We start from the raw sequence: 15,352 nt of genomic DNA on the forward strand, positions 1-15,352 counted from the left end.
AAGCATAATAGCATAAAATCCTCTGTAAAAGTTCATTAACTCACCATGTAATTTTAGGGATGGGTGATCCAAAGGAAGCACAGTCCATCAGGGCCCGGTGATTTTTGATGACCTGGTAGACTTTGTTGGCTGGTGTCAGCACTCTGGGCGGCTCCGCTGCAGTGAGGCAGCAGCAATTATTGACATGTTATTAGATTCCAGAAATCAATGTAAATGGAAAACAGCATTCAAATACAAATGGATCCAGTGTAGTGAACTTACAGAGGACATTGACAAAGGCGTTGGACAGCAGGTAACCATAGTCATTGGAGATGTTACACTGATAGACGGCGCTGGATCCAGTCTGTACAACGGTGAAGATGATGGTGTCGTCTTCCACCTTTCTGCTAGGATCTTTAGGGGAATCTGTTTGTGGGTGACAGGGGGTTGTAAGATGTAACTCTGGCTTTGTGAATTTCAGTTAAAGTCAATATATGTGAAAAACAGATGACTTTTAATTTAATTTTTTTATATTCTGGGAAATATTCTTCCTATTCTTATAAGAGTAATACATTCCATTCTGATGTTTGTACACTAACAGCAAAGCTTAGCATAAAGACTGGAAACAGCTAGCACATTACATCTTGTTTGTTTAATCTTCACAAAAACAAAATGTGAAAACAACAGGCTGTGGTTTTACAGTTGGGTGTGTGCGGGGACTATTTTTTTTAGGTGGTCGTAGATAAGATAAGCAAACGAGTTCAGGTAATGTTAAATTAATCCTTTACGATAAAATATGACACTGATGCAACTGAGAGGTTTGTCATTGTAAAATAGAAAAAAAAAGATTTTTGTAATAAAACATCTGAACTGTAAATATCAAAAGGAAATAATGCTATGGAATACCAAGGTGGCTAAAATTTGTAATAAATAAATAAATAAAATCCTGTCTCAGATAATGGAATTTAATATCATACTCAGCTTATATGAAAAATTAAAAAAGGCAATATACACTGGAAAGATATTTTCAAAGTAGCGTGAGCTTTAGTCAAAAAGAACAGGTTGCACTCACTCTCTATGGGGATGCCATTCATAGCCCAAGTGACAGAGGGCTTGGGCGTGCCACTGGCCCTGCAGGTCAGAACACCATTCTCTCCTGGAGCTAGGACAAGGTTCCTGGGAGCGCCGCTGATCCAATATGGAGCAGCTGAAAATAGAACAGAAGGCTGGAGAATTAATCACCGAACACGCTGCCCTGTTGGCATCTGTGCATAAATCAATTATGAGACGGAGGGAGAGGGAGAATGAAGTGACAGAAAGAATGAGCGACTGAACCGCCAACAGGGAGGTCTGGCCCGTTTGGACAGTGTGCGTTTCATCACGCACCTTTGACTGCGACACGGATGGTGTGGTGCGCCGAGCCGTGCCGATTTCTGGCGGTGCAGCGGTACTCTCCCGCGTCTGATTCCGACACGTTCACGATACGCAGCGTCTTCTGGTAGTGCAGGAAGAATGTGCGCTTGGCCGGGAAATCGCCGCTCACTTTGGTCCAGGAGAGGTCGGGGGTGGGCCTGGATTCAAAGCGGGAGACAGTGATGATGACACTTGAACAGGTGGACACTTGAGGCTTTTGGGACTGAAGTAATGGCCGATTCTTTCACTTACAGTCCCTCTGCAATGCACTCGATCTCCAGCACCTGTCCTCTCAACACCATCTTGGAGCTGGAGGGGCCAGATGGGATGAGGAAGGTTGGCTTCCTCTCCTCCACGGGGTCTTCTATACTCACACACACACACACACACACAGATCCACAAAGAAAACTATCAGCATCTCCTCTGCATCAGTTCATAAGACAGCGAAGATCTCAATCCCTGGCCATACTCTGTGGTCTGATGTTAGGTTAGATGTTCATTTTATTGCCATGTTGTGTTCTACTGTGCTGCTTCCTGTGGGTTTTTAATGACCAGTTATAATAAAGACTATCAATTATCAGAAGTTAATTTTAAAGACATGAAGATCTGCTTTCTACTGCGACTAATATAGCAAATCTGCTAAACTAAAAATAAAACATAAAAATGTAATTGTTTATGATAATGTTTTAACAGAGAGACAAATTGATCATTGACAAAATGAAGTGAGATGAAAATAGCTGGAGACAGGAAGATTAACAACTAGGTGCGCTCTAAAATTAGGCAGAGCAGCAGGGGAAGAGTGATTTTAGAGATGAAGACTGCAGCTGGTTGTTTGGGAGGCAAGGCAAACAGAAAGGAAGAATTTTAACATACATACTTATACCTTACTATACTTATACGTACTATACTTTAAGGAGTTGTTATGTTAATGTTTATCATTGTTAATACGTTCAAATGATCACCTAACTACTTTATATTTAGTTGATATGTAGTTGTAGCTCTGTTCTGATTGTCGAGACTACAGCTGTTGTCCAAGGTATGTAAGCAGCTCAGGCGATGCTGGAATCGTCATGCAGTGCTAGTTTAAGCAGCTCGTAGGAGGAAGTGAATAGATGTCAAAAGGGTTTTGATTGGATAGAGCAGGAGTGAGGGAGGGATACAGAATTAACTTGGAGTCTTGGGTCTAAAGGTTAGTGTCAATGGGTAACAGCTACAGTTCACAGCTCTGTGTTGGGGGTAAACACTAGAGGGTGCCAAATCCCACCCCGAAATAAATCAGTGTGATTGAACAAAGCCTTGGGGTTGTCAGGATGAAGGGTTAGTGTTAGTGGGTAAGTTTGAGTTTGGAGCACTAGGTTGGGGGAGTAAACACTAGGGGGTGCCAAAACTCACCACTAAATAAATCAGTGTCATTGTAAAAAGCTGCCATTGTGTCATTGATTGCATCCACTGTAACACAACAGAAAAATCACACACGCCACAAGTTGAAATCGTCAGAACAAAAAAACATGCAACATGAAATTAAAACTGACACAACAAAACTTGAAATTATTTAAAAGTCAGAGATTGGGAATGATCGTCATAAGACTCTTGTGGGAACGGTCTGCCGTCATGTCACAACAAATGCTACACTGAATGAGAGCGGCCTTTGTTGTTGGTGCAGACGCCTCACAGAAGAAATAAAATGAACGCCTGCTTGGCCGCATGGCGCCATGAGAGCTCTGACAATATGTCTTTTCAGTGGGACGTCGACCACTGGCCTCTCTCAGGATGGGATTAGAGATAGGAAATGCTGTCTCCCTCCTACACAGTCATGCTTGCACATACTACTGTAATTGAACTGTCTCACTCACACACACACACACACACACTCACACACACACACACACACACACACACACACGCACACACACACACTGGCACTCTTCATCTCAGTCATGCTACCTCATTACACCTTCAGTAGATTTCGGCGTTTTCTTCTCCTCAAAGAGAGTCAGACTTACGGTTAAGGACCTTGACGGTGATGGGTTGTTTCTGCTGGATGGTTTGTGTGTGTGGGAAGCGGGCGTAGCAGATATAGTCGTTCCTGGAATCCTCTCGGAGCACATTAGCAAAGTAAAGGTCTCCGTTCAGGGACTGGGACACCCTGGCGCTCTGAGGCAGCCTCTGGAAGTCTGAAATGTACAGCATTTTAAAATACTCTCATGTGTACAGCAGTTTAAATATGTACTCTGCTGCATGTGCTGCCTTCTTTAAAAGGACCAGTTCATCCAAATTATTGGAAAAAAAAACAATTTTCTCCAGAAGAAACAGCCTCTGTTGACAGTATATTCCCTGGATTATCTAAAGTAAGAGAAACAATTTGTTTTGAGGTGGAGGCAGCAATCTCAGAGACAGAAATATCAAAACCTAAAGAAATTAAACCAAACTGCTGCTGACAAAACAATCTCATCACCAGGTCCGCTCAGTAGCTGTTCTGGAGCTTTCAGTTCTGATGATAAATAGATACAATACAGTCGAAAAGCTCCAGAACAGCTACATAGTGGAGCTTGTGGTGAGATTGTTTCTGCAACTCCTGTGTCAAGAATGAAATTGTAATCAAAATGTTTGAGTCGACATGGAAGGTAAGTTTTTAAATTGCTTGGAAAATTGGAAATTTGAAAATCTACATTTCAAACTCTACTGAGGAAGATCATGTGATATGATCAAAAGCTCTTCAACAGCTGCTGTATGGTCTGAATTGTGGTGAGATCGTTTTGTCAACTAAAGCAATGTATCACTACATTTAGAGATGAAGTCATTTTTATCTGCAACAGCATTTCATATAATGTGATAAATTGTCATGTGCATGCTCAGCATCTTCCATGACGGAGGTGCTCACTATTGTCCATCCAGAATATTATGGGAGGGGGCAGGCCAGCAGGGGGTCGGCACGGCAGCACCAAGGACACGCCCTCTTGAACGACGATTGGCTTGATTTTCTCCTTCGACCACAAGGGGGACCCTGGATTGGTTGGAAAAATGGAAACACACATGAGTGGACGAGGAGTGTCATAATTTGACGGCTGCTAATGGACTGTCGCTGACATGATGACAGAGGTGACGAGGCGAGGTAAGAGGGATGGTGCCTGACTGAATAACAATATGCTGGAGGAAAAATACAAAGGGACGTTCAGCTCTATCCAATCCTAGATCCTGCAAAATAAAACATGCTGCTTTCTACATGCACCTTTACCTTCCAGGAGTGCTCTTAAGATGGAAAATGCAACTTAATTGTTGGAAAAAGAAAAGAAAAGAAAAGAATTTATTTAATATGATGTGAGATATGCATGGTGTTAAGACGATGGAAGAAAAGAAAAATGGAACGTTATCCTCGACTGTGCTGCACTCACTGGACTGTCGAACGACTATGTTGTGGGAAACAGCAGTGCCATGTTTGTTTCTTGCTGTGCACTGGTACACCCCCTCATAATGGTCCGCCTTCTCTCTGCTGATGTCCACCACCAGTGTCCCAGAGTGGGGCTTCATGGCCACATTGGGGTCTTGGTCGATGTCATAGTGGATCCCATTTCTTGTCCAGGAGAAACTGAACAAAAAAACAAACAAAAGCAAACCAGTGTCATGAGCTGATATTCCTTGATAACAAATCGTGTGATGAAATTTTATCTTCGCATTTCAACCAATCACCAATCAGTCCAATCAAATCTGATTAAATCCTGATGAAACAGATTAGCTTTAACCGTTTTCTTCCCTTTCTTTTGACTAAGATTTTACTTCAAGTTTTCAGGGACTTTAAATGAGCATTTTAAAAATATTTGGTTGTGCAAACTCTTTTATGTTTAAGTTCTTCATGAGGGTGTTTGACTGTTACATAAGACTTAGTTTTAGCGTAAGTGAAGGTTCGGGGCTAAGAAATGTATTTTGCCAATGAGCTGAATACAAACATGTGTGCAGGCTGGTGTTGGTGCCAGCAAATTAATTAGGTCTTACACTCAGATAAATAAAGGATGGAGGGTAGCATAATTTGGAGCAAGGGATTCAAAAGCATTAACTCATACTAGCCTCTGGCAAGGCCAGCATGTACTGGAATAAAAATATTCTTTATTTATCATAAGGTTTGTATAAACCAGAACTGCACCTATCACACCTTAGACTGAATTTCTGGAGCGCTGCTGTCAGCTGAGGCTTCTTACTGAAAATTTGATAGGTGGGTGTTGAATCCACACCTGGAATATTTTTGTCTTCTTCTAACAGCATCATGAATGCAAAATCGCAGTTGACAGATTCCTACCTGGGATGAGGCTTTCCCTTCGCCTCACAGTGGATTATAATGTTCTCCCGTGGGTCTATGATGTAATCCTTGGGAGATTGGTGAGTTATGGTCGGCGGCTGCGGCACTAGAGGCGATCAGAAAGAGGATGATATTTAATCATGACCTTTACTGCACAGCTAAGCTCTTTTTCAGTTGCTGTATTGACCACACAAGCAGTCATTACCAATCACATGCGGACTTACCACACTGACTCAAACACACAGCTGTTTGCTGACAGACACAAAAAAAACCTCTCAGAACACCTACAGCGGCAGAAAAGGCATGCAGAACGCTCAGGTACATTTCACTTTATTGCAATGATCTGATGCTTAATGTATTCCCGTCAGTGCTGTGGAGATAACTAATGGACTATAACAGAACAAATGACATAAGAACTCATGCTGTTTGCAATATGGCTCTATGAAAAACACTCTACCACTGCAGGAACACAAGAAGAAAAATGGCAAACAAAATAAAAAAAACAAAGGGATCAATGCATGCAATATACTAAGTTCACAGCAAATCACACTCAGCATCTTATAACATAAAAAAATATAGTCAAAAAGTCAAATATAACCCTTAGTGCAAGAAAAAAAAACTGCAAGCACAACCTCTGCAGTGAATTCACACTGGTTTGACACTTACATCCTTCCAGAACTTTAGTGTTTTCCCCAAGAACCAGCAAACAAGAAAGAAAAATTGTGACAGTAAAGAGAGCCAGACATTAGTGGGGGAAAATATCTTCCTGCATTATTTATGCTTCAGAACAAGCTCTGGACAAGGCCAGTTCCCAGATGAGGAATGCCAGCCTCCAGTGGTAAACAGCTCCAACCAACCAAACAATACATAGAAGATCTACAGCTGTAGCACAGAGACATCAAGCTGCAGGGCTGCAGGTCAGTCTGGAAAACTCTTTTCTTTTCCACATCAGTCACAGCCAGGAATATGGTGTCTAACTGTTTGCTTTATAAAACCAATGCAACAACATGTAGTGAGTTTCCTCCAATAATAAAAAAAATGACCTGCTAGAAAAACAGGAATATAACCTTACTAATAGGTATTACCAAATTATATATAGATACATAGTTAAATGAGTAAATGTAGATCTGAAACAATGAGTTGATGGACAGAAAATTAATCTGCAACTATTTTTATAATCGAATGATCGTTTCAGTTCATTTCATTTCAAGGAAAAATAAAAAACATTTGCTAGTTCCAGCTTCTCAAATGTGATAATAGATTAAGAAGGAATAGTTCTAGATTTTGGCAAAATGCTTATTTGCTTTCTTGCTAGGAGTCAGTTGAGAAGATCAACACCATTCGCATATCATACACCACATTCATGTGTGAGAGCCCAACTGTCCCGCCAACATTTTAAAACCCAAACATACAGAGTTTGTCTTATGTGAAAAAAAACCCAGAAACTCCTCATATTTGAGAATTTAATTTCCTGCCGATCCACTAATCAATTAATTGCTTCAACATAAAACTGACACCTAACGTCAGTCAATTTCCCTCAGCTGAATGTGTTGTGTGGTGTGTTGCTCTGTTGTCTTACGGTCTAGTGGGACCTCCAGTGCGGTGGCGAGGTGTCCCATTAACAGCACTAGCAGTGCTAGGTCCATCCTCCTCCTCTCCATCATCGGCATGTGACGTGAAGGTCTGCCCCCAAATGCGGCGACTCCCCGCCTCTCTGCTCGGTCACACCGTCTGAGGACACGTGCACACTACGAAAGACAGAGAGAAAGAGAGAAAGAGTGTCAGAGACAAGAGGGTAGAAACACGAGCAGAGATTACTGGGTTGAGTAGCACAGCCAGTTACTGAGGCAATCAATCATAATACTGAGTTTGTTCCATTTTGTGTCCATCAGCTGATGAGAGAGAGACAAAGGGAGAATGGGCGAAACAGACACATATAGCTCTGGCCACAGATCGATTTTAGTTGCCATGCAGTGCAGTTTGCTGGAAGCTATCTTTTTGATCTAGTGCACTCCAACAGGGGCCGACACGGCCCACATGGGCTCATTTTGCTCAGCTAATCACTGCCGTGGCCATGATGCCATTAGGCTTCTCTGCCATATCGATCACATCAGCCGGCAGATGACAAGCCAAGGGACAAGGCAGGAAGACACACACTTCACTTTCCATTCCCCTCTCAGCTTTATCTGACTGACTGACTGACTGACTGACTGACTAAACCGGAAGCGAACTGATCTGCAATGAGGTCAGATTTCAGACCCTGAAACATCATGATTTCATGAGATGTCATGTTGTAGTGGGATCAGTCATGAGTGATGGGACAGATCTTACATCTGTGACGTCTGTTCAGTGGGGACAGATGGTAAAAGTTCATCAGGGTGTTCAGGTTCAAGCGAGGTGACTTGTTTGCAGGTTTGAACAAACTGAACTGAAAGGCTAACTGGCCACTGATTAACTGTTAATGAAGTGAGGATTTTCTTTTGTTACACACTGTAATCTCATTACGCCTCCATCACATCTCTAGTGGTGCATAGCGGACGCACTGGGAATAGACGGGAAACCGAAACACAAATGTGTGTATTAAACATAGCAGGTTAGAATTTTTCCTCTTGTTGCCAGGCAGCTCGAGTGCTGCCATGTCACACCTTCATCCAACCAGAAGCAATTCAAAAAAAATGTTTAAAATTATCACTGTCATGGTCATCAAAACCAGAACATTATTCAAGCTTCAGAGAATAATACCAACTACTGAGTCAAAATGACTTTGCTCAATTGAATTTATATTCATCTGCATAATTGAGTGCTGCCACAATGAAATGATCAGTATTATTCATTATTTTTACACGCATGTGAGCACAGCTTCCAAATGATGGATAAAAAAGAATGAGGAAACAGAACTTAGGAGGAGTCGTTTTCTGTCTTTAAAAAGCAGCAGCAGCAGCCTGACCTGTTTTTATCTCGCTCTCCTGCCTGTCTTACCCAAGGCATCCGCTGGCACAGTATTAAAATGTCACAGCTGAATTTAGAGCTCAGGCAGACTAATTTGCTGCGTTATCACAAAACCACACTATCAATTTTGGGATATTAAAGCCGGTTACCGTATGAGAGAATCAAATCAAGCCCATGTTAAAAAGGTGAAGCCGGTATGTACCGCTCTTTGGGTGTCGGGTGGGTCAGATGAGGTGGTGGAAGCTGTGTCTGGGACTACGGGCCAGACCGCAAGGCAGTCAGAAGCCTGACCTGGTCCTCTCTGGGGAACTGATGTATTTGTTAGCGCTGCCCTCCAGTCATGATTCAGTACCGGCCCCAAGGCTGGCGTCTCGTAGCATGGGAAGAGACCGAGGCTAACGTCTGCTGCCCCCAGCTTCCACTACACCTCTCAAGGGAGGGCCTGTATTATACGCCCAGAGCACCCAATCACACTTGCTGTGTACACCATCAGGCAGCTCCATCTGAGGATCTGACATAAAAAAAAAAAAAAGATCCAGGATGGGGGTGGGGTGGGGGTTGGATTTCATCAAGTTCATTTGCAGGCTGCAGGCAGGGGTGCTGAACCTGATTCTGAGAAGAAAACCTGCAGACTCTCACCTTCAGTGTTTGTTTACAACTTGTTATATTAGAAATGTATGATCAGGTGTCATTTATGCAAAATCTATTCATGTTAATGAGTAAAGGAATTATACTGTAATCACTTCTCAGCTCCAATCTTCCATCTAAAACTTTGTCAAAGTATATATAAAAAAATACTAAAAACTATATTTTTTATATAAATAAATGAATAAATAAAGTACAGTACTTGGCAATGCATAGTCTCAGGCCTGTGACAGCGAGAGAATAAATGTGTTAATTATAAATTTTATGGTGAATCCCCAAAAGCCTGATGATTCTTATCTGGAAAAGAGCCAGGGCTTCATTCAGGATTCATTTCCCAATTTAATGAGGTGTAGCAGCTCAGCTCCAGCTGGTCAGCATGTGTGTGTCTTTGTGTGCATACTGTATATGTGCGCCGCTATTTGTTTGTTTGTGTGCGCTATAATTATCCCCGTGAGCTGCAGTGATACAGACCAACCCCTCTCATCCCTCTCAAGTGGGGACGATGAACCAGCCACCAGGGCTTGAAACTACTCACATCCTGACTGAATGGTGAACATAAAAATGATGAGAAATAGCCAGACTTCACCCTTTTCATGTTAACTAGTGGAGTTTTCTTGGTCTGAATTCTAAAACCTTCACTTTAGCGATGTCCTGTAAGGCAAAAGTTTGCAATAATGAGCGTACTCTGAGCTTGAGTTAAAGTAGTCCTGCATCTTAAAGAAGAAACTACAATTCAAAGCCCACATTTCAGTTAAAAATACAATTCTTTGAGGGGACACACAATCAGAAGATATCCATCACTATTGTTGAACCCTCCTATGCATCTTGTGCTGACAGAACTGGAAAAGCCAAAGTCAATAAAGCTCATTTCAGTACAGACTGCTGAGGCCAAGATAAAACCACAGCACTGTTTGGAGTGCTGTGCCAGAAACTGTCAGACGGCAGATAAAAATCGAACAGTAAATGGTCTCTTAGAAAGAAACACGACAGGTTGGGAAGGACACTTCCAGTGAGGATTTTTAGCTATTTTTCAAAACAGATGCGGCCAAGAGGATAATAAACTGAGCTGCTGTCTTACTTAGAAAACTCAATACAATAGTTACTAAAGGCGCTGCCACATGAAGACAACCCTTGAACTTAAAGGACCATACCAGTGATTTTACCAGTGAAAGTTTTAGCTCCTCAAACCTGCATTCACAGATTTTCTGTCCACGTGGTGGCAGTGGATACAAGCTGTAAAAAATGACATATAATCACCTTTTAAATAGATGTGTTGAACAAGCTTTTTTGCTGAGAGCAGCTGCCTGCTGAGAGCGGTGAGAGTGAACCAAAAACAGTAAAGTTGCAGGCTGTAAGACCAAAACAATGAGCCGAAAATCGCTAAAATGCTGCTACAGCTGAGGGGAACATCAAAGTTAGGGGAACTTTCTCATCTCTTGTTTGTCACTGTGAGAGTGACTCCTTGTTTGTTTGACTCCGAGTTTGGTATTTGTCTGTGGAGTTTCCTGAATGCTTCAGGCAGCCATTGGTTTCCATTTATTTCCTTGAGATGTGAAAGACTCTTTGTAACTTGGTTGACTCATGTAATCATCAAAGTCACATTGAAATGTGTTTTTGCTTTTTTTGAACCAATCTGCAATTAAACTGCATTAGCATGAAACAATAACTTGACTTATGTTACAACTTATTTTCGTACAGTTACGAAATGAATGAAAGTTACACAATAGTGAGGTTAGCTATAGTGTAAAGTGTACAGGGTTAGGGTTAATCCTAACCCTGTATGAATTGTATTAAAAGAGGCTGAAATGTGCAAAATCACTGTTAAGGACCTTAAAATGCCAGTACACAAACTAACTAGATGCATTTCTACAGAAGAAAACAATGTGAGCACAGCGAAAGGCTGTAATGTTAATTACTGTCTACAACTACATGAGACCACCTTCACTCAGGACTTGCTGCTTTTCTCTCTGCTCATTTTGTCCATGGAGAAAACACTCAGCACTTGTGTAAAAGCTGCATTGAGCTGTCTGGCCTCTCATTCAGCCAGCCTCTTCAATTACTCCATTGTCATTTTCCCATGGCCAGCTCCTTCACCATCCCAAAACTAATTGGTTTTGTGCACATGTCAGAGACGTAGCACATAGGCAAAGACACATTCATGCACACTGGCCACAGAACGTGCGGGTCAGGACACGTCTGAGCTCACAGATGGAGCTGACAGGGGCACGAGCACTGAGCATTGAAACACACCAGTAGCAGTCAGCAGGAGGAAAAAAAGCCCAACTGAATTTCCCTTACAGCATCAGATAATACTACAGCATATGCGTTATGCTAACCACTAGAAAAGATATTGTCTCTGCCAAACAATGGTGATGCAACACTGCAACACGAACAGAATCACTGCTGTTGCATCAGTAGCGCACAGTTTTAACATCTATGATGAAAGACAAGTCTCTCATGCCAGGCACCCTAATTAACTCCCATAATCAGTACTATTGATGGTTCAGGCAATCAGGGGTTTGTGAGCCTCGGTATGGCCTTAATGGAGCAGCGGGGATCCCCTACAGACGGTTGAAAGTGGGGGTATAATGATGAGAATGGCTCAGCACTCAGGAAGGTGGTGATGAGAAAACGGATACGGTTGGAGGAGTTTATTTTTCTGAGGCTGCCGGCTTCTCTCGCTGCAGCTCAGGATGTCTCTGACTGCCATTCACACCCAGGGCTTCATGCCCATTTCTCTGTGCCATTAAACATCTACAGGGGAGTTGGATGTTGCTTCAAAAGGCCCTTCTGTAAAACAGACAGTCCTTCAACCAAAGTTTAGAAAGTCACAATCAAACAGGATTTGAATGTAAAACAAAGTTATCACTTATAGTCCTCTGCTGTCCTCTGCCTAACACAAAAGCTGAGAGAAACATCCGGCAGCTGTCTTTGATTGCTTTATGGATTCACAGCTAATGTAGTGGACAGGCATTAGCAGCGAACTATAGCTGTTATGTATGAGGTTGAATGTTCACTGGCTTTGACTAATACCTCTCACAGGCCTTTTATCTGCAGCTACTGGATCACAATGGAAATTCTGCGCGTCGGCATCAGCGCGCGTTTCCCATAATCTTCTCATTAGCTTTTATAATTGGGGGATCGTATGCAAATAATTGGTGTGGTTAACATATGAATTGGGGTCCTGTTGTTCAGAGAGACCCTGCAGTTCAAAAACATGCTGTGTCCTTTTCAACTGCACTGTACAATACCAAACAACAAAGTGAGGCTCTTTAATTCATTCCACTGTAAATGTGTTGTTGTTTATATCCTCCTCTTTTCTCTCTTGTTGGATGAATACTGCCGTTCAAACTAAACTGGTTTTGATACGTGGATACGTGCGCCAGAATATTTATAAATCTAACCCTTTGTCTGTTTACATTTACTAATAAAATATCCTCACATATGACGAGCTAAAGAAACACCCCATTAGTTTTATACATCTTAAACTTAAACTCTAGATTGGGTTTAGAGACTACAAGTTTTTGGCCTGTGTTACAAACTAGCAGTGTGGATTTTTAAAAACATGGTTATTTACCAGGCAGGAAATGTCTAATGAGTAAACGTTATCAAGATGCACTATGGGAGATGTAGGCCGTAGTGTATAGGGTAGTAGTGTATAGTGCAGGATATCTCGGTCTCTGCTGGACCAGTTTTATCAGATGTTTTTCAAAACTGTCTCAGTTACGACGGCAAACTTTATGAAAGCTCAATATCACATCTCTGTAGCCCTTTAAAGATCCATCGCTCTGTTTCCCATACTTCTCCCCCAGCTATCGTTCTACAACAACTCTTAATGCAAATAGGCATCAGCTACTAATGCAACGTGTCCGGCAATTTGTTTGGTCCTCCTCCTTTCAAAGAGCACCGCACATTGGCATTCACTAAGCTTCCTCCCCGTGCACGCCAAAAACACTCTGGGATTTTGCTTTCTGTCCCCTCTGCCCAAATGCTAATCACTGCCGGCGCCGGCACTTCTTATCCTTAGGATAATTGCTGGTGGCAAACTGGAGGTCTTTCAATCTTTTCACTGCCTCACAATGTAGCAAAAGCTTTAAATCATTAGTTAATAAAGTAGCAATGGCAGCAAGGTTGCTGAAAGTTAAGTCTCCGAAGTGCATTTGTACACTTGTCTGACACCTGACTTGTACAGTAGCTCATTACTGGAGAATTAAGGGTGCTGGGAGGGGCATTTTTCAAAAGCATTCATTAAAATGAGATCAGAAGGGGAAGCACAAGGCTGAATGAGCAACTGTAGATCTGAACTTGACCTTTATTTGATAGCTGATCCCTACACAGTAATTACTGCTTTAGAGAAGATGTTTTTCGATATCCCCTTGCAGTAATGCTCGTGTGTATATGTGAATTCATACTCCATTACATCCATTTGCATATGCATCTTCCTTGTTTACGTGAGGTCACAGTGGATGGGTCACTGTAGGACGTCAGACATTGAGGATGGATCTTGAGTGCGACCCTGCCACATGAGAGTGCTACGGGTGAGGCCATTCATATGCTGAGCAGAGGTTCATTATCATGAGCAAATGCAGGAGAGTGGGAGGAATGCATGCCGACTGGCTTTCTGAATAGCTAAAAGGACTCTCAAAATCCTTGCCATACAACATCACAAGACACACTTTAGCTACAGAAACATAACAGCTTTGAGAAAGTAATCAACATAAAACCAATCTGCTGTGGGAGGACAAGCAAATCCTTTGAGACAGCAGACAGAAACCTCCATGCATACGTGGAAACAGAGACAAATGCTGTTGTTATAGTTATACAATATAACCCATGAGCATCGTAGTTCAGCAAATGAATGGAAATGTTTTTTAGCTAAATATAGGGACTCTCCATAGACTTTTAAGCAGAGCAGACCCACTCAAAATTGCACTCTAAAAGGGCACTCTGTATCCATGGCAATCCCCCCGGTGCTTTCAGATCTCCATGCGGACAAAAAGATGTCAACCCTCTCATCAAACACAGACATATGGAAAAAAAAAAAAAAAGAGGGACAAAGAGGCCTAGACCCATTTGTCATCTCATAAGTAACCTTGGAGAGAAACTGTACGCTTGACATCTGCTCAGCCCTAAAAAACGTCTCAACCTCCTCCAAGCTCAACAAAAGAGGTATGATTACAATCTCAGTTTGCCACCATGTCTACACCGGATGGCTTACTCCACATGTGAAGGGTCTCTCAAGATGGGGCCAATATGTGGAGTTTACTTTAAGCTTAGGGGTGCAGCAAAAACAGTCTGTGTGAGACAGGCAGTGCAGGAAATGTTCACCTCAAGCACACAAAAACCAGCAGCCGTGATGTTTTGTACCAAATGAATCCCCACGGGCCATGTCAGCCGGGGCAACACAGAGAAACTGTGTTTATATGTGATTGCTCCCAGTCAACAGTTAATACAACCAGGCCTTTCTGGAAAAGCGCTGCTATATAATAAGCAGTCTACTGGTGGAATTTGAATTGTGCTGATACAGTACAGACAGGCAGGGAGCGATGGGTCATTTAGAGCTGTGTGCACTTTGTATGGTACCATTCAGTCTGGCAAAATCTGCCGACAACATCAGATAACAAAGCGTGAACACTGACTGTGCAGTGGAACAATCTGTTACCACTGCGTGTTACCAGAACATGTCATTTGCCAGTGAGAAAGTAGCAGGTGGACAGAGGCACTGAGGTCGAGTCTTATGGAGGACGACCCCTGTCCTTTGGCCACGTCAGTACTCCTAATCATGAGATGTTTCCACAGAGTGAAAAAGGATTCCGGGGCAATCATAAAAGCAAAATAGATCAAACAAAATTAGCTTTTAATCGTGGAGTGTCTTTAAAAGGTACCAATTTATACACAAAAAATTTAAATTGTGAGGTGAGGCTGGTGGGGATGTCATTAGTTTTGCAGGTATTTGGTCATAAACGAAAGAACTGGACAAACTGGAATTGTGACAAAATGATGGCGCCTTGAGGCATTTCGCCACAAAACCACAAATGTGAACCTCATGGTGGTGAAAAGTGAGAAAAGTCAGGG

The 15,352-nt window shown here is 42.2% G+C and overlaps 1 protein-coding gene across 7 annotated transcripts in view; it reads right to left on the bottom strand.

The window, feature by feature from the left end:
• Positions 1–15,352, bottom strand: part of nrcamb (neuronal cell adhesion molecule b) — a 77,785-nt gene that overhangs the window by 17,791 nt on the left and 44,642 nt on the right. For 6 of the 7 annotated variants that reach the window (XM_087172722.1, XM_023401459.2, XM_023401454.2 and 3 more), the window contains exons 3-13: positions 7,263–7,431; positions 5,684–5,789; positions 4,785–4,978; positions 4,274–4,396; positions 3,396–3,566; positions 2,785–2,841; positions 1,645–1,756; positions 1,366–1,550; positions 1,052–1,186; positions 262–405; positions 45–156 (exon numbers count right to left, since the gene is read on the bottom strand). In XM_087172722.1, the coding sequence (XP_087028848.1) occupies positions 45–156; positions 262–405; positions 1,052–1,186; positions 1,366–1,550; positions 1,645–1,756; positions 2,785–2,841; positions 3,396–3,566; positions 4,274–4,396; positions 4,785–4,978; positions 5,684–5,789; positions 7,263–7,353 (1,430 nt within the window). In that variant the 5' untranslated portion in view covers positions 7,354–7,431. The remainder of the gene's footprint in view (positions 1–44; positions 157–261; positions 406–1,051; positions 1,187–1,365; positions 1,551–1,644; positions 1,757–2,784; positions 2,842–3,395; positions 3,567–4,273; positions 4,397–4,784; positions 4,979–5,683; positions 5,790–7,262; positions 7,432–15,352) is intronic. The other variant, XM_023401456.2, reaches the window with a different exon arrangement.

The sequence above is a fragment of the Seriola lalandi genome, unplaced genomic scaffold, assembly GCF_002814215.2.
Source record: "Seriola lalandi dorsalis isolate HSWRI2012SDOR001 ecotype SW California unplaced genomic scaffold, Sedor1 jcf7180002053683, whole genome shotgun sequence".
NCBI lineage: Eukaryota > Metazoa > Chordata > Actinopteri > Carangiformes > Carangidae > Seriola > Seriola lalandi.